The sequence below is a fragment of the Notamacropus eugenii genome, chromosome 4, assembly GCF_028372415.1.
Source record: "Notamacropus eugenii isolate mMacEug1 chromosome 4, mMacEug1.pri_v2, whole genome shotgun sequence".
Lineage (NCBI taxonomy): Eukaryota > Metazoa > Chordata > Mammalia > Diprotodontia > Macropodidae > Notamacropus > Notamacropus eugenii.
Window position 1 is genome coordinate 95,392,264 of NC_092875.1, and position 20,113 is coordinate 95,412,376.

Below are 20,113 nucleotides of genomic sequence, written 5' to 3' on the forward strand. Positions count from 1 at the left end.
ACAAGTTATATACAGGATAAACAGGAGATAATCAACAGAGGGAAGACCCTGAAATTAAGAGGGGTTGGGGAAGGCTTTCTGTAGAAATATTAGTTGGAACTTAAAGAAGCCATGAAGGTCAGTAGTCAGAGTGGAGGAGGGAGAGCATTTCAGGCTTGGAGTAGAGCCAGAGAAAATGCCTGGAGCTGAGAAATGCAATATTTTGTCCAGGAAACAGTTGGAAGGCCTGTGTCACTGGATTGAAGAGTACACCTCTTAAGCAGTGAAGTGTTAGAAGACTGAAGAGGTAAGAGGAGGCTGGGTTATGCAAGGCTTCGAATGCCAAACAGAGCATTTTGTATTTGATCTTGAAGATGATAGGAAGCTACTTAAGTTCATTGAGTAGCAGAGTGATGTAGTTGGACTTGCTTTTTAAGAAAATTATTTTAGTGACTGAATGGAGAATGTTCTGGACTGGGAAGAGTCTTGAGGCAGGCAGACCCAGCAGCAGACTATTGCAGTAGTCTAGGCATGGATGGGGTAAAGGCCTGCACCACAAAGGTAACCGTGTCAGAGGAGAGAAGGGGGCATATGTGAGAGGTATTTCAAAGATGAAATTGACAGGCCTGAGCAATAGATTGGATACAGGGGTGAGTTTCGGGGTTAAGAGTGAGAGATAGTGTGTAGTTGAGGATGACTCCTAGGTTACAAGCTTTAGGGAATGGGAAGATGTTTCCCTCAACAGTTATAGGGAAGGTGTGGTTGGGGGGGTGGGGTTAGAATTTAGGGAGAAAGATAATGAGTTTGGTTTTGGACTTATTTAGTTTAAGATGTCTATAGGATATCTAGTTTGAGATGTTTGAAAGGCAGTTGGACATGTGAAATTGGAACTCAAAATGGGGAGGGGACTTCAGTGATCTATTTTCTTGCTTCTCTTGGGAATCATCTTAATAAACTTTCCTCTAGATCTTTTGATGTAGCATAGATACTAATGGAGCATCATTTATCCCACACTGTTGTCACTCATACCTGTATGCCAGATACTATCAATGCCTGGTGCTTGGTATACAAAGACAAAAATAAAGGTGCCCCAGATCCCAAGGAACTTGATTCAGAGGAAACTACATGGTTATGTGTAAATATATTCAAAATAAAAATTAGGAAGAAAGGGGCACTAGCAATTAGAAGGATCAGGAAAGTTCAACCCTTGCGCTGAGCTTCCATGAAGTGAAGATGAAAAGGGAGAGCATTCAGTTCAAGGGCACTGGAATGTTTGTACTGTGAGTGTGCTGTGTATGACGAACAGCAGAAAGGCCATTTTGGTCGGAACATAAATTAGGCTAAGAGGAGTACAACATAATTATAATACCTAGGACTAATATAATATGTAGGCATAGTATATAATTATAATAGAAGTTGGAATGGCATGGTGAATCCAGGCTGGCAGTGTCTTTTTCAAGCCAAGCCAAAATTATATTTTATCTTATATTCACTAGGGAGCTTCTGGAATTTAAGTGGAAGAGGGACAAAGTTAGATATATGCTAAAAGGAAATCACTTACACAGTTGTGCTGAAAATGGATCGGATTAGGAAGATACTTCAATCAGGAACATCAGTTATGAGGGTATTGTAGTTGTCCAGGTCAGAGGCAATATAGACCTGAGCTAAAGTGATAGCTGTGAAGGGGAACAGATGAGAGAGAGGTTGTGGAGTTATCAACAGTGAGATTTGGCTACTGCTCAGATATTTGGAGTGAGGGAGACTTAGGGGTTGATGCCAACACTAAGGTTTAAAATCTAAGAGACTAGACCAATAGTGATGGCTTCAAAAGTAATAAGGAAATTTGGGAAACGGGTAAGTTTTTGGGGAAAGATAATGAGTTTGTTTTGTACATAGTCAGTTCGAGATGTCTGTCGGACATCCAGTTGACTATTGTCAAAAACCTGTACATTTTATGTCAGGAAAAACTTTGGAGTTATTAACAGTTATTAACAGCAGTGTATCACCTCCCTCATTCATTAAACTCCAGTAGCTACCTCTAAGCTCTAAGATCAAATATAAAATCCTCTTGAAGTTAAAAACCTTTACAACTTGAAACCTTATTACCTGTGCAGTCTAATTCTTTACTTTCCTACATGTATTCTAGATCTCGCTACACTCTTTTTCTTACTGTTCTTCAAATGCAACATTCCAGTTTTTATCTTCTTGTCTCTTAACTGGTTCTTTCATATACCTAGAATACTACTGCTTAACTTCTTTCAGGTCTATGTTCAAATCCCACTTTTTTTCAGGAGACTTTTTCCAGTTTCCTCCACTCTGTTCCATACTCCCTCCATGCTTTTGCCAACTGATTTGAAATTGCCTTTCATTTATACTGTTTGTATCTTGTATTTATGACTTTTTTTTTTGGTCTGCTGTGTCTCCCTTTAGAGAATATAAGTTTCTTGAGGGCAGGGATTATGTTTTTGTTTCTTTTTATCTACAGAGTTTAGCACAATACATGGCTTAATAAATGCTTGTGGACTAACAGAGGCAATTCAGCTTACTTTTTTCCTCCAGTTCAACTCTGAGTCTAGCTCACCATGGATTTCTAGTGTCCATCCAATATAGAAATATTGATGGACCAATGTGATGTTGTCTAGCATAGACTGGGAAATAATCTTTCTTTATCTGTTTGGCTTTTTTTTTTTTTTTTGGTGAGAACAGACCAAGCCCTTTTTGAGCTGTTTTTAATTTCCTTTAAGAAGCTCTGAATTGTTATTGGTGCTTTTTGCAGCCTGTGTTAATTGGTGAGATGTCAAAGTGTCCTTGGTGGTTACAGCCTTTAAAGAATCTCATGTCAAATGAAATAACATGTGCAGTGATTTACAAGCTTTGAAAGTGAATTATTAGATGTTGGCTATTATTATTTCGACAAATTTATGTAAGATAGGCTTTTAAAGGAAGAAATTTAAAGTAGCATCTTCTAAATTAATGCTTTATTCAGTTGTAGAGGCAGCCAGGAGGTGAAGTGGATAGAACACCAGGAGTTCAAATCAGAACTCAGACATTTATTAGTAGTATGACCTTGGGCAAGTCACTTAACCCTGTTTGTCTCAGTTTACTCATCTGTCAAATGAGCTGGAGAAGAAATGGCAAACCACTTTTTGCCCAGAAAACCCCAAATGGGATCACGGAGAGTTGGACTTAACTAAAATGACTTAATAGCAATAATACCAAAAATATATAGCTTCCTATTTGAATAAAGCGTGCTTGTTTCTTTCTCCAACCTTAATTCATGATGCCCCAGTGATTGTATAGGTTATTCTTATGAAAATTTTACAGAAATGAAAAGCTGGTATATAAGTTGGTAGTTACTGATATTTTCTTGGTTGCCTTTTTAAAAAATAATAGTAAAGTCAGATTTTCTCCCAAAACTTTTAACTCACTGAGACACCCCCCTTTCAGATATTTTGAGACCAGTTTCTCAACCCTTACCAAACTGTGTCAACTCAGGCATAGACCTTCTTAATGTTAATAATGTTAATATTATGAAGTCAGACATCTTTTTGCTGTCTTAATACAAAATTAGAAATATAGAATTTTAGAAGGAAAAGAAATCTTAGTTGTCATCTTGATCAAATAATGTGATACAAAGAGATGTTAATAACTCACCTTCAAGGTTCCATAACTCTAATTATTTGGATGGTTTCTCCTTTTGTTGACAAATGGGAATATGTTTTGAGAAAAAAAGCCCAGAAAACTTTTCTTTTAAAGATCATTTAAGGGAACTGTATTTTTGTGTGTGGAAGAATAGTAGCTGTCTTTAAGGACTGTAAAGGCTGCTGTCATAAAGAAGAGAGATCAGGCTTGTTCCACTTGGCTTTAGAGGACAGAATTAGAAGCAATGAGAGGAAGGTACAATAAAGGGATTTTGGTTGGATGGAAGGAAAACCTTCCTTACAATTAGAGCTGTCCAGAAGTGAAATGGGCTGCTTCAGAATTCTTTATCATCTGAAGTTTTCAAATGAGTAATAATTTTCATTATTCATTTCATATAATAAATAAATTTCATTATTCATCAATAAATTTCATTATTTCAAATCTTTCAGATTTGCACATGTAAATTTGATTTTTACAGTACTTTATATGATCAGTGCTGTTATTGTCCTCATTTTACAGATGAGGGAACTGGACCTTGAGACAATTAAGTCATTTGTCCAGAGTCATATAGCTAGTAATGAGGCTATATTAAACTCAGGTCTTCCTGATTCCAACTTCAATACTCTATACCATCTGCTGCCAAGATGAATATTCTAAGACTACTTATTGGCAATGTTGTGTTTGAGATTGGACTGGATTACTCCCACCTGGCCACCACAGCAGTAATCCAGAAGAAGAATCCATGTGAAGAAGGTATCCTCCATCCTGGCCATCCTCCCTCCTCCCAATACCATCTGCTTACTACCTACCATAAAGGAGACAGCCAAGTCAGTTTAGCTGGAGCAGCAAGGTTACTTGAGGGAAGGTCAAAAGGTGTCATGTGCTAACCAACATCTCCACTTTGATCACCTCCCATTAATCTCCACTGGAGATATTCCAGGACTCTTTGTTCAAGAGCTCCCTTGATAATAGTACCCACCATAACACAATCTCTGCTTCTAGCTCCCCACCTCTGCCTCCCACTCCCAGCTATTCATTGTTGAGTGAAACACCAGTTGTGGCTATATGACCTGGCAGTTATTGTTGCAGCATTAGAGTCCCTGTGTCCTGAGCAGCCACAGCTACTCAAGACTCAGAGAAAAAGTTTTGTACTACCTAAGTCCTTAGTGTCAAAAAGATTCAACATTATAAATGAATTTAATTTTTTGTTGAAAATAGATGGAAAGGATGCTTTATCACTGGAAGCTGGTTGGGCAGCAGTAGGGAACTTGCAGCCTGAAGGCTACATGTGGCCTTCTGGGTCCTCAACTACAGCCCTTTGACTGAAGCCAAACTGAATCCCCTTAATAAAAGGATCTGTTCTGTAAAACTTGGACTCAGCCAAAAGGCCACACTTGAGGACTCGAAAGGTCACATGTGGCCTTGAGGCCGCAGGTTCCCTACTCCTGATGTTGGATCTTTCCATCTCACTAGCAACTAAAATATATTATATATGTTTTCTTTGCCTATTAGAATGTGACTTTCTTGAGAAAATAAACTGTCTTTCCTCTTCTTTTTGTATCCTCCACACATCCTACAATGCTTCCCATAGTAAGCACTTAAGTAGCTTTTCATTCATGTATGGTTTCTGGTGTTTTTTCCAATCTGAGGATTCTTTTGAATCTTCCTCTCTGAAACTCCCTAAAACCCCCCTTTTTTCTTAGTTCTTTACTGCATTGCAAAGTAGAAAAATCATAATGTAGCATCTAGTCCTAAAAGGTACTTGGAGGTCATCTACCACAACTCCTTCTTTTATTCACAGGGAAATTGAAGCCCAGAATTAAAGGCAAGATTAGAACTGATGGTTTTTGTTTCTCAAGCCACTTTTCTTTTTACTATACCGCATCTATGCTTGTTACTGTTTACAAAGGTTTAAAATATCTCTTTCTTGACACGTGAGTAGTTCTTAGGGCCATATTCTTCATTTCAGCCTTAGGATACAGAATTGATTCACATTTAATACTGGCAATAGCATAATATAGTGATGTGATGTCTGTAATATGATAGAAAAAAATTATGATGTAGTAGAATGAATCTTAGAGTAGGAGTCAGGAGAAATTTGGATTTAAGTCATGGCTTTTCAATCAGTGCTTTTTGTTTATGAGAACTTCTGCAAATCTCTTGATCCTCGTGAACCATGGCTTCCTTATCTATGAAATGGGAATAATAATGCTTGAAATATATTCCTCATATAGAAGATTTTGATAAAAGCAGTTTGTGAACCATTATGCAAAAGAATTCTTTTTATATAATGGATTTTCATAATCATTATTTCTAACTAATTTTTTTCTATTTTGCTCTTCCAGATATGAGTTGAGAATTCGTTATTTGCCAAAAGGATTTCTGAACCAGTTTACAGAAGACAAGCCTACTTTGAATTTCTTCTATCAACAGGTACACGAAGCCGTTATTGTTTTCATTTGGTCATTGAATCTTTGGCCCCTTCTATATGCATTATGTGCTGTTAGACCTGTCCTAGGATTTAGATTTGGAAGGGACTATGGATCATAAAATTTATCTTCTTCAGTTTACAGTGGAGGAAACTGAGGTCTGGTGATCATAAGTAACAGATCCTTTCACTCCAAATGTAGTGCTCTGTTCAATACACCATTTAACAAATGGGAAATTAAGAAAACTTACAATAAGGGAAATGCAAATTTTGATAGTTTTTCTTCATGGAGGGATATGTGCCAGGCACTGTGCTGATCACTTTTGTTCTCATTTGTTCCTCACAACCATTCTATAAGGGAGCTGCTATTATTGTCCCTTTTTTTATGGTTGAAGAAACTGAGGCAGGCATGGGTAAAGTGACTTACACACAGTCACACAGCTGTAAATGTCTGAGGCCAAATTTTAAATTTTAAATCAGATCTTCCTGACTCCATGCCAGAGAGCCTGATCTGCTGGGTCACTTTAAGAGAAATTATCACTAAGGCATTTTGTGTTTACATATGTTTTCACAGCATAAATTACCTTGAATTTTTTTCACATCATTCAAACAACAGACATTTCATTGCTAATAGTATTACAGGCACGGTGCTAAGCACTTGGGGCACAAAGTAGAAACAACATCCCTGGTTCTTAAAGAGCTTACATTGTAAAAGTGTGGCCAGCATCAAATGTGTGAAAATGAGAACATACAGAATACATTGAGAGAAACTGCAAGGCAACCTTTGAGAATATGTCACCAGCAGCTGGTAGGATGTGTCCAGAAAGGCCTTTTGGAAACAGGAAGTACTTGAATCAGGTCTTAGAGGAAGACAGGGATCCCAGGAGTTGGAGGTTCAGAGATAAAGCATTGCAGGCTTGTGTGAAAAGGCATGGGGTTAGAAGATGGAAAGTCATGTGCAAGGCAGTTATCATGGTGTGGGTGGGTGGGTGTGTGTGTGTGTGTGTGTGTGTGTGTGTGTGTGTGAGCAGAGGGTGTGGAGGGCAGTAAAGGCAAGAATCCTGGAAAGATAAGAAGGGATCATGTTTGAAGAACTCTGATTGTAGAGGTAAAAGGGATACCCTTGATACTGACTAGAGGGTGATAGGATTGAACCCACACTTGCAGAAAATTGATCAGGCAGCTTTGTGAGGCATGGTTTGGTCTTGGAAGAGACTTGAGCCAGGGAGATCAGGTAATCAATTGCAGTATTCCAGATAAGAGGTGATGAGGACCTGAGCTGGAGTCATAGCTCTGTGAGTGAAGAAGCAGCTAGGGACAACATGGATAAAGCACTGTACCTGGAGTCAGTAAGACCTGAGGTCGGATTTGGCTTTAGATAGTTTACTGACCATGTGACCCTGGACAAGTCATTTAATCTCTGTTTGCTTTAATTTACTCACCTATAAAATGTAAGTAATAACAGCACCTACCTTTTAGAGTTGTGAGGAACAGATGAGATAATATTTGTAAAAAGCACTTAGCATGTTTTTGGCACATAGTAGATACTATATAAATCCTGATGCCCCATCCTTTCCTTTATTTAGATTTAGAGGGGTAAATTACAATATTTTTTGAGTTAGAGAAAAGAGTTGAAGGTGACATTGAGGTTGAAAACCTGGGTGTCTGGGAAGATGGTATTAACCTTAACAGTAACAGGAAAATTCAGAGAGGGAAGAGTTTTGAGGAAAGATAATGAATTTCGTGTTGGACAAATCCAGTTTGAGGTACCTCCAGGACATCTGGTTTGAAAGGTACCATAGATGGTTCATGATTCTGTACTAAAATTCATGAGAGAGACTAGGGCATATATAGAACTGAGAATCATCTCCATAGAACTAATGAGATTACCAAGTGAGAAATGTTGGGAAAAGAGCCCAGGACAGATAGAGCCTTGGGCTTCATGAATAGTGAGTGGGCTTGAAATGGTTGATGATTCAGCAAAGGAAACTCAGGAGATGTCAGACAGAAGGAAGTACAGTGAATAGTGTCACAAAAACCCAGAATGAAGATGTCCAACAGTGTCACATGCTTCATAGAGTTCAAGAAGGAAAGAGGATTGAGAAAAGGCTTTCAATGTGGAAATTAAAACATATTGATAACTTTGGAGAGAAAATTTCAGTTAAAGTCACATTGCAGAGGGTTTAGAAAAGAATGAAATGGGAGGAAATAGAGGTGTCAGGTATAGACGATTTTTGATGGAATTTTGCTGAGAAAGGGAAGAAAGACAGGGAGATATCTGGTGGGTATCATAGGATCAAATAGTTTTTTAATGATGAGGGGACTTGGATAAGCATGTAGACAGCAAAGTGGAAGCTGATAGATAAATAAACATTGAAGATTAGAGTGAGAGCATGGATCATGGAGGGAACGATTGGCTGGAGAAAGTGGAATGAAATAAGATAAAGGATATGTATAGAAGGGACTGGACTTGTCAAGTGAAAGGGCCACCTTTTCATTGTAGACTGGAGTAAAGGAGGAACTCTGTGGGGGACATGAAATGTCAGAATTCTTCATGAATGACCTAATTTTTTTTCTGATTAAATATGAAGTGAAGTTCCCAGCATAGCAGGGGAAAGAGGGAGAGTTGTGATACATTTACAAAGATAATTCCTTTATGTGGTAAACGTGATTAGACAGCCCATGGTTTAACAACTTCCAGTATATTTATAGTGCCAAATGAACAAAATGGGACTTAAAATATTTTAAAAGTTTTCCCCAAATACATGTCAAGACAATTATTTATTTTTAATTTGCAACATTCACTTTTATAACATTTTGAGTTCTAAATTTTCCCTCCCCAAGACAGCATACAATCTGATGACATAGGCTGTACATGTACAGTCATATTAAATTTATTTCCACATTAGTCATGTTGTAAAAGAAGAATCAGAACTGAAGGGAAAAATCACAAAAAACAAAAAAACAAAACACAAAAGAGAAAATAGTGTTCTTTGATGCACATTCAGACTCCATAGTTCTTTATCTGGATGTGGATGGCATTTTCCTTCATAAGTCCTTTGTGCTTGTCTTGGATCATTGTATTGCTGAGAAGAACTGATTCGTTCATAGTTGATCATCATGCAGTGTTGCTGTTACTGTAATGGTCTCCTGATTCACTCATCATCCATTCAGGTTTTCTGAAATCTACCTACTCATCATTTCTTATTGCATAATAGTATTCCATTGCATTCATATACCATAACTTGTTCAGCCATTCTCCAGTTGATGGGCATCCCCTCAATTTCCAATTCTTTGCCACCACAAAAAGAGCTGCTGTAAATATTTTTGCTTATGTAGGTCCTTTTCCCTTTTTTATGATCTCTTTGGGATACAGACCTAATAGTGGTGTTGCTGGATCAAAGGGTATGTATAGTTTTATAGCCCTTTGGGCATAGTTCAAATTATTCTACAGAATGGTGGAATCCATCAACAGTACATTAGTGTCCCAATATTCCCACATCATCTCCAACACTTACCATTTTCCTTTTTTGTCATATTAGACAATCTGATAGATGTGATGTGGTACCTCAGAGTTGTTTTAATATGCATCTCTCTAAATAAAAATGATTTAGAGCATTTCTTCATATGCCTGTATATAACTTTGATTTCTTCATCTGAAAACTGCCTCTTTGTATCTTTTGACAGTCTATCAATTAAGGAATGGCTTGTATTTTTACAAATTTGACTCCATTTTCTGTATATTTGAGAAATGAAACCTTTGTCAGAGACACTTGCTCTGAAGATTGTTTCTCAGCTTTCAGCTTTCCTTCTGATTGTGGTTGCATTGGTTTTGTTTGTGTGAAAGCTTTTTAAATTTAGTATAATCAAAATTATCTGTCTTCCATTTCATAATGTTCTCTCTTTCTTATTTAATCATAAACCAGTAACTCATTTAACTTTTCCTTTAAGAATTTGGATGCTATACCACATAATACGTATATGTTTAGCATTGATGTTGCTTCATTGTCTGTGGTACCTTTTAGCAAGCTGTAGTTTCCTTCCTTGTATCTTTTAATTAGTTCTATTTTTGCTTTTGCTTTGTCTGAGATCAGGATTGCTATTCCTGCTTTTTTTTTTTTACTTCAGCTGAAGCATTAGATTTTGATCCAACTCCTTACCTTTGCTCTGTGTATGTCTCTGCTTCAAGTGTGTTTCTTGTAAACAACATATTATAGGATTCTTGTTTTTGATCCACTCTCCTGTGTGCTGTTTTATGGGAGAGTTCATTCCATTCACATTCACGGTTCTGATTACTGTATATTTCCCTCCATCCTATTTTTCCTTCTGATTGTCTTCTCTCTCCTTTCACCCTTTCCCTCGTCCCAAGTGTTTTGCTTCTGTTTGCTGTCTCTCCTGGTCTGCCTCTTCTTCTGTCAGTCTCTCCCTCCCCCCTTACTTAATGTTCTCCCCTCCTACTTTCCTGTCAGGTAAGATAGATTTCTATATTCAGCTTATTGTGTATATTATTCCCTCTTTGAGCCAATATTGATGAGAGTATGGTTCAAGTGATGTCCATTGCCCACTCTCCCCATCTTTCCCTCCACTGTAATAGGTTTTTCTTGCCTCTTCATTTGTCATAATTTACCCCATTCTACCTCTCCTTCCTTCTGTACCCAGTCTTTCTCATCCCTTAGTTATGTCATTCCCTCAAATTCACCTTATACCTATACCCTCTGTTTGTATATATTCCTTCTAGCTGTACTGTTAGTGCTTGGTTGGTTCCAGCTGTTAGTGTTGCAGTTTTTAAGAATTCTAAGTATCATCTTCCCATGTAGGGATGTTAACATTTCAGCTCCATTGAATCCCTTATGTTTTCTTTTCCCTTTATACCTTTTTAGACTTCTCTTGGGTATTGAATTTTTTGTTCAGTTCTGGTCTTCTCCTAAAGCTTGAAATCCTTCTATTTCACTGAATGTTCATTTTTTTCCTTGAACTATTGTGCTTAATTTTGCCAGGTAGGTGATTCTTGGTTGTAGTCCTAGCTCTTTTGCCTTCAAGAATATCATCTTCCATGACCTCTTATCCATTTATGTTGCAGCCACAAAGTCCTATGTAATCCTGACTCCCTGGTATTTGAATTATTTCTTTCTGACTACTTGCAATATTTTTTTCTTGATCTGATAGTTCTGTGATTTGGCTATAATATTCCTTGGTGATTGGTGGATTCTTTCAATGCCTCTTTAGCCATCTGGTTCCAGGATATCAGGGCAGTTTTCCTTGATAATTTCTTGAAAGATGCTGTCTAGGTCCTCCTTTTGATTATGGCTTTCAAGAGGTCCATTGATTCTAACACTGTCTCTCCTAGATCTATTTCCCAACTCAGTTATTTTTCCTGTGAGATATTTTGCATTTTATTCTTTTTTTGCATTCTTTTGAATATCTTTGATTGATTCTTGATGTCTCATAGATTCATTAGCTTCCAGTAGCCCAGTTCTAACTTTTAAGGAGGTATTTCCCTCAGTTAACTTTTGTACTTGTCCATTTGGCCAATTGTACTTTTTAAGGTTTCTTCAGTAGACTTTATATCTCCTTTTCTATTGGTCAGTTCTACTTTTTATGCAGTTGTTTTCTTTTTCTAAGCAGATGACTCTTTTTTCTTAATTCTCTTGCATCACTCTCATTTCTTTTCCCGATTTTTCTTCTACCTCTCTTATATGATTTTTAAACTCCTTTTTGAGCTCTTCCATGAGTTCTTTCTGGGCTTCAGACCACTTACCATTTTTCTTTAGGGTTTTGCCCATAGATGTTTTGACATTGTTGCCCTCTTCTGAGTTTGTGTCTTGATCTTCCCTGTCACCATAATAACTTTCTGTGGTCAGATTCTTTTTTTTTATTCTTTTAGTTCATCTTTTTTGGTCTTTTTCTTTTCTTTTAAATTTGAGCACTGCTCCCGGGTGGAAAGGACAAGATCTCTGTCTTTTTGTGCCAGGGTCTGCAGGCCCTAGCTGTTTGCCTGGTGCTGTACTAAGGGCCTGAGGCCCATGTGGGAACCTTGTGTCTGGTGCTATGCTGAGGAGATAGGAGGTGGCTGGCACTGCTGGAGGCCATGGGGGTCTGGCAGTTTACCTGGTGCTGAGCTAGGGTCCTAGTGCTGATGTCCGGCATGTACTGAGGCTAGTGGGGTGTTCCTGTGTTTTCCTGTAGGCTATATTGAAGCATGTGGAGGTCTGAGGTGCTGGAGGCTACCTATTTACTTAGGCATTGGAGGGTTGGTGTTTGCCCTGTTTGCCTTGGCCTACCCTGAAGCATGGGATGGTTCTCAGAGCTAGCTGTTCCCCTCTCTGTGCTTAGGCACATGGGCATACCTGGTGTTGGTGTTTGCTTGCTCTACAACTCTATGGCTCAGGATCTCCCACTGGTTTGCTGAGGTGGAGCTTGCTGCTGGCTTGCTGGGATGCTTTCTGTCCTAGACTGTGTTCCCTTTTTATTTGAGTGAGACAGCCCTTTCTTGCTAATCTTCCAAGTTTCTTGGGCTAAAAGATTGTTTCACCATGTGTTTTTGCTGCTTTTGCTGTTTTAGGATTTGCTTTGGGGCACTACTGTATGGTTGGTTGGAGGTGAATATGGGAGAGTTACAGTGATTTAGTGCTTACTCTGTCATCTTGGCTCTCAGAAGTAATGTTTTTCCAATTTTTTATTTTGTGGTTTGCAGATCACTTGAGCCAAATTTTGCTAATGATGCATTCATGGCTTCATAAAGATAGGTACTGAACCTGTGGATTTATTTCAGTAGGGATTCCCCCACCCCTGCCAAGTTAGGAAACTCCTTCTGCCAGTTGGCACCTTCTTTATAATTTATAGTTGTAAAACATTTCCCACAACATTAATGTCAAACTTAGATGGAAACAAGGACCACTAAACTGTACATAAGGGTCCCTGTAGGCCACATATTAACTTAGAAAACTATGTATTCATGTTATCTATATTATTTTCTATTTTTATTTGTTTTGCTACATTTGGGAGTACTGCAGCCATGTGATTGATACCTTTGGCCTAGAGTATTACCATATTAAATGGTTTGCCCGTGGTCAGCCAAGATTGAGGCAAGAATTGAACACAGGTCTTTGTACTTTTAAGGCTAGGCCTCTAGCTTCTATGCCATGCTGCTCTTCATGGCATTATACAACAGTGTAAAATTTTATAGACTCTTTTAGTGGAAAAGAACTTTAATCATCATCATCGTGTATGTAATCTAGTGCCTCAGAGACAAAATTCTAATGTTTTTCCCAAATTAGCTCTCAGTAGTTGAAGTGATACAAACCAGGAGCAAGGAGTAGAGAGAAAAAGCCAACTTCTTAAAGAATCTATAGGTTTTAGAAAGTGAAGAAATTTCATAATCAGAGTTTTATAGTCAGGTAAAATTTGCCTTACAGTTTGGAAACACTTATCTTGCATTTGATTCCATCAGTACTAGATATATGCATTTCCCTCTTCACTACAGTAACCCTGAAAAAAATAATACTGAATCTTGTCAATTTTTGAACAGTTCTTATGACGGGAAACTTGTTACATTTTAAGGCAACCTTCTGCATACATCTCTTTTGTCAGTGTCCTTCCCAAATTATGAGGCCTAATAAGCGATGTCACCAGGACAGACCACCCGCCTCCAAGTTGAGAGTTTATATGACTTTTTGTCTGGGATATTATAGAAGGAACTGATTTGTGCTTCAATAAAAGTTGGACTAGATGGTTTACAATAAGTTCCTTTCAATTCTCATGTTCTCGGAGGTCCCCAGTAATTGTTAGAGATTTAGCTCACTTCCAAAGGTCCTGAATCAGTATTTGCATAATTTCCTTATTCAAATTTAGCCTTGGATTTGCTTTGCTTATTTTCTTTGAAAATTCTTTAGAAATTTCTTAAATATTTAGTAAAAGATGTAAATGTTAGTGTTTATTCATTTTCTCAACTCAGATTCTTGCCTCACACTGTTCTCACATTTAGCAACTTTGTTTCATTATTTCATGCTATTACTAACTTGCCCTATCTTCTCTGATCATTTTGGAAAATCTTGTTTCTAACTAACTATAGGATTAAAAAACAATACTAGGCATCCCATTGTATCCTAATGCGAGCTTCAAAGAAAAAGTATTAAAGGGCACAGTTTAATGATTCTGAGGTGTGTTTGCTCCTCTCACAAGAGGTCATATGTTATAATAAATAAAGCCCTGGGCTTGCCCAAGCATCTCCTTCTGAGTCACATCAGTTGATCTGTGTGATCTTGAGCAAGTCACGTTTTCTGTGAATTTGTAATGATTTTTGTATTAACTCCCTCATAGAATTACTATAAGGAAAGCTATTTACAAATTTCCACATGCAGAAGAAATGTGAATTACTATGTTGTAGATTATTGTTAATAAATTTGAGAATTAAAATGCTGTATGAGCTGTTATTACTACAGAGTAATGTATCACAAACAATGAAAGTTATTTTACCCTTTTTAAAAAAATATCAGTAGTAGTGTGTTATATCGTAAGAAATTTTCTTCCCCACAGATGGATAAATGAAAAAACATTTATTAGTCCCTTACTATTTGCCAAATACTATGCTAACAGCTGAGGATGCAGATTTTTAAAAATGAAAGCAGCCCCTTCCCTCAATAGGTTTGCATTCTATTAGAGAAGGACACTATACACAGTGGAAAAGTGATTGGGGAAAGATATTTTATGTTGGAAAGTTAGAGTGATGGTAAGTAGAGACACACAGGAGTAGTTTAAGAAATGTATTTCAAGACAAATGACAGTTAATTTGACTATTGTTCCTTGATTTGATTATGATTCTAGAACTGGAACTGGGGAGGAGAGGGCAGGTTGGTATGAAGATGGCTCGAGAGTGAAGTGAAATGTGGCTGAGTCTTCAAAAGGCCATAGCATGTATGCATACATACACACACACATATGTATGTATGTATTCCAGTAACATTGCCATTATTCAAAAAAAATATTTTTTGGAAGACCTTTCAAATTTCCTTCTGAGCCTGTTTATGAATCCCAGGGATTTGCAAGAGGACCCAGTTTGTTCATTATACATTTACCTTGGTTCTGAAAAATCTTTGGTTATTTAAAAATAATTTCTGTCTTGAAAAGAGAAATATTTGTCACCACTGAAATTACAAGAAAAATGGCTTCTAGATCATTCTAAGAATTACTTTTGGTTTCTAAAATTCGTATTTCAAACATATTTTTTGGAGAGTGGCAGTAATATGTAGTGGAAAGAGCTGGAACTTGGAAAGAGCAAATAGAATCATTCTCTAGAAGAGGGACTGACTTGTTCAATTAGTTTGATTAGTTGTTCTTATTAACCCCAAAGACCAGAGCTAGGAGTTGTAGAGAAAGTGAGTGGTCTGTTTCAACTACGGGTGAAGAAAACCTTTCTTACTCTTAGAACCATTCAAAAGCCTAATGGGTTGTAGCTCCCTAGAGTTCTTCAATCCAGTGCTGATGTTGTGGAGATTTTTGTCCCAGTGAATGACTCGGTTTCTTATTGGGGCCCCTGTGATTCTGAGAGTTCCAGCATTATCACTTATTGTGAAACTTTGACCTTATTTCAACCCTCTGGGCCTCCGTTTACTTGATGGCAAAATGAGAGGATGAGGTGGGGAACTTGTGGCCTTAAGGCCACATGTGGTCCTCTAGGTCCTCAAGTGCAGCCCTTTGACTGAATCCAAACTTTGCAGAACAAATCCCCTTAATAAAAGGATTTGTTCTGTAAAACTTGGACTCAGAGAAAAGGTTGCACCCAAGGACTTAGAAAGCCACATATGGCCCCTAGGCTGCTGGTTCCCAGCCCCTTGACTAGATAATTGCTAATGTGCCTTCTAACTGGCAGCATCTTTGAAATAAATACATATGACCTTCCAGTATGACCATAAAACAGTTCTTGACTTCAGATAATTTGATTTCTGATTTTTTTATCAACTTATATTTAGCAGGCAGCATACAAATGAATTTACTTCCATTCTACTTCCTCATATGGTTCATGTAATGCTTCCCTCCTCTGCTACCCTAAATGTGATTCCACAATCCCTAACCTTATCCCCACCCCTTTCTTAATCAAGATCCCTTATCTATAGGAGATAAAAAATGTTTTATCTCATCAGTGAGGAAGAAGATAGATTAAAGCAAATATTGTCTGTCAGAGAAAATGCAGTGAAGCACTCTGATTTGTTCATTTATTCCCAGTTTGATAATGTGGTTTTAGTTTTAAAAAATTATTACTAATTTTGTTAATAAGTATATTTTATATAGATAGGTTTTATTTTATTCCTATCAGTGACCTCCTTAGGTTGTGGGATCACTGGTGTAAATATTTTTGGAGCTCTTACTGTATAATTACTTCCTAAAAGATCAAACCAATTCATAACCATTTCAATGTATATTATTATTTGTCTTCCCATAGCTACATAAATATTGAATTTTACTATTTTTTATTATCTCTGCAAAATTGCTGTTCATAGAGTGACATTTTAAAAAAAAATTAACTGAGAGATGTTATTGACCAGCTACAATGATTTCAGTATTATTTGAGGTGAACACAGAAGCTGTACCCTAATACAGGATTACTGTTTTTTGATATTCTGGTTTTGTTCTTATTGCTAACATTTTTTAAAATGATATTTTTATAAATGTCTTCATTTTAAAATTACATTTATTTCAGAATGTTATCTTTCTTCCCCTACCTTATTCTGGAAACCATTCCTTGTAGCAAAGTTGTTATAAATTTTACTACAAATTTGTTACAGATTTACAGACTCCAGAACCAACAACTGTGTCTGATAGTATTTGTTTCTAGTTACATGATCCTTGCCCTAGTTCAGGCTTTTATCATGGCTTGCTGGGAATCTTGGAGCAGCATCCTAATTAGTTTGCCTGTCTCTGATCTTTCTCCGTTCCATCTGCTATATTGCTCCTGTAAAGTACAGGTATGACCATGTCACTTCCCTACTGAATAAATTTCATTAATGCCCTAAATGCCTAGTGATGTTTAAAAAAAAACAAAACCCCCAAAACAAAAAGTCATGACTTCCAGAATCTATAATCACCATACCAGATTCACACCACAGTTCCCCATCTCTGCTAAGGAGGAAAGCATAGTCCACTTTCTCGACTCTTCTTCTGAGTTAACCTTGATCATTATTATTTTTATACAGAATTGGGCGAGAGGGGATTGTGGTTGTTGTTCTTTCTGTTCGTGTTGTTGTCAGTGTATATATTATTTTCCTGGCTATTGTTGCCTTACTTTGTGTCAGTTCATACAAGTCTTCCTATGGTTCTCTTGAGTTTTTTCAGAAAAAAAAATTTTTAATTCTTTTGAGATTATAATTAGTTTCAGCAAAGTAGTAAGTTAACCTTTTGTAAATAAAACTATAAAACTATCCATATTTTGGTAAAAACCATATCAATTAAAAGAAAAGACAACTATCAAATAATTTTTATAAGAATAAAGTAAGAATTAAATTATTGGAGAGATGCTCAGTATACATGGTTAAACCAAACTATTGTAAAATTACTATTTTGCTCAGATGAACATGTAGGTTTATTACAATACAATTCATAATACCAATAGGCTTCTTCATAGAGTTATATAAAATAATGTTTCCCATGCAAAAACAGAAGTTCAGAATTGTCATCTGAAATCATGGGAGTAAAAAAAAAGGAGAGAAGGTAATTTCCCTACCAGTTCTCAAATTATATTATAAACTTGTTGTAAAAAATTATTATAAGTGCCAGCTCTACTTCATCTCTCAGTAGGCATATGCAATTTGCTATGTGGCTTACAGCCAGTCTGCTTCTGGTCCCCTCCCTGATTCATCCAAAATAAACTGGAAAATAAATCCAGATATCAGAATTGTGGACATTAGTCATTTAATTACGGGAGTACTACAAATAACGTAATAAAACAACCAACCAACAATGGCAGTCAAATTAATGCTTGATTGAACTGTAAAAGTATCTTCCATATGGCTGTGTAGGGAAAATAATAGGGGGGGTGGTAACTGTGCACAATTAGCAGTTGGCAGGGCATGCCCAGCTGATTCAGTACCAGATATATCCCAAGTGGGTTGACTTTACTTAATCAAGTATATACTTGAAGCATATACAACAGAGACATCTGGAGATTTGAACATCTTGACAGAAGGGGTAATTTTTATCCATTCTGCTCTATATAATACTTTACAGAGAACTGACTTATCAACTTTAAAGCCTTGATAATTAACACAGAATTTTTAAAAATTGCTATAGGAGGTCAAATACTAACTGCAACAAATGGGGGAAGTATGACCTCATTGGTGTTTGAAGAAACAGATGGGAGGTGCAGTATTCTCTATTGACTTTAAAATTCTGTTCCCTACAAATGATTATCTAATTCCCTCTAACACATGAGTAGATATGTTTTAGTTACAAAATAAGAAGGGAGGAAGGAGATTAAAAATACACACAAAAAACTTTTATAATGAAGTTACTTCACTGAAGTTAGATGGTATAAAGCAGAAGTGTGACAAAACTTGCAAAAGTGTGAGCAGACCATATTAAAATGTAATTGGGAAATAGTTAACAAAACAAGTAAATAGTAAATTTCAATACAGTCCAACATAGAAAATGTTAGTTTGTGGCCTTCTGAGGCAATGTATGACCCACAGGGATTTCAGTTTAGTGCCACTAGTATAAAGAAAATCACTTCATAGATAAGTGTATGTATTCATGGGTGTTCATTTAGCTTCTAATCCTTTAGTATTCAAAAGGTATTTATATCTTTGAGTGATAATAATTATAGATTTCTAAATCTAGACTAATTTTAACAAGGCTCTTCTCTTCTTAACCTGGACTTAATCTTTCATCTTAATGAGGTCATTGTTTGAGGCTATCGGCACTATGGTATAATGGAAAGATCATAGAATTTGGAGTTGGAGGAACAAGGATAAGGTTCTGGTTTTAAAAATTAATAGAAATCCATTTTCTTTCCCTTCCATTTTCCCTCTACTATTGGAGGACTGTGGGCGGGGGGGGGGGGATCAAAAACCTTGTAACAAATGTATATTGTCAAACAAAATCAATTAGCTCATTTGCCATGCCCAAAATTATGTCTCATTTTCCACACTGATTTCATTACCTTTACATAAGGAGATAGATAGCATCTTTTATTATAGCTCCTCTGTATTTATAATTGGTTATTGCTTTCAGAATTGTTTATCTTTACGATATTATTGTATAAATCATTGTTCTATTCCTACCCCAAATTCCCTATTTCTGTTGAGGGCAGCACCATCCTCTCAGTCTTGCAACTTAGGGTGTCATTCTCAACTCATCACTATCCCTCACTTTCCATAACCAATCTGTTCCCAAGGCCTGTCAGTTAACCTTCTCAGCATCTCTCATATACACTTCCTTATCTCCTTTGCCATTGCTGCCACCCTTATGCAGGCCCTCATCACCTTCCTGGACTATTGCAGTAACCTGCTAGTGAGTCTGTCAGCCTCAGCTTTCTCCCCACTCCAATCCATCCTCCATTCAGCCACCAAAGTGATATTCCTAAAGTGCAGGTCCAATAGCGTTACCTCATCCCCCACCCCTTACTTAATAAACTCCGGTGACTCCCTATTGTTAAATACAGAATCCTCTGTTTAATGTTCAAAGCCCTTCAGTAATGAAGGCTTCTCTTATCTTTCCAGTCTTCTTACTCCATACCACATAGTCTTCAATCCAATGACATTTGTCTCCTGGCTGTTCCATATCTCAGCTTTGGGCATTTTCTCCAACTGTCGCCCTCTACCCAGAATGCTCTCCCTTCTCATTTCCTCCTACTGCGTCCTCTGGATTCCTTTAAGTCCTAATTAAATCCTGTTTTCTCCAAGAATTCTTTCTTAAACATCTCTTAATCCTAGTGCCTCCCCACATGCTTGTTGTTGTTCTCCATTAGATTGTGAGCTTCTTGGGGGCCTTTTGTCTATTTTCATAGGCTCAGCACTTAGCTCTATGCCTGGCACATGATAGGCATTTAATAAATGTTTATTAACTGACTGCTCA

General features: G+C 37.1%; 1 protein-coding gene across 19 annotated transcripts in view; it reads left to right on the forward strand.

The window, feature by feature from the left end:
- Positions 1-20,113, forward strand: part of PTK2 (protein tyrosine kinase 2) — a 418,748-nt gene that overhangs the window by 166,638 nt on the left and 231,997 nt on the right. For all 19 annotated transcript variants that reach the window (XM_072602962.1, XM_072602979.1, XM_072602958.1 and 16 more), the window contains one exon: positions 5,967-6,054. In XM_072602962.1, coding sequence (XP_072459063.1) covers positions 5,967-6,054 — 88 coding nt within the window. The remainder of the gene's footprint in view (positions 1-5,966; positions 6,055-20,113) is intronic.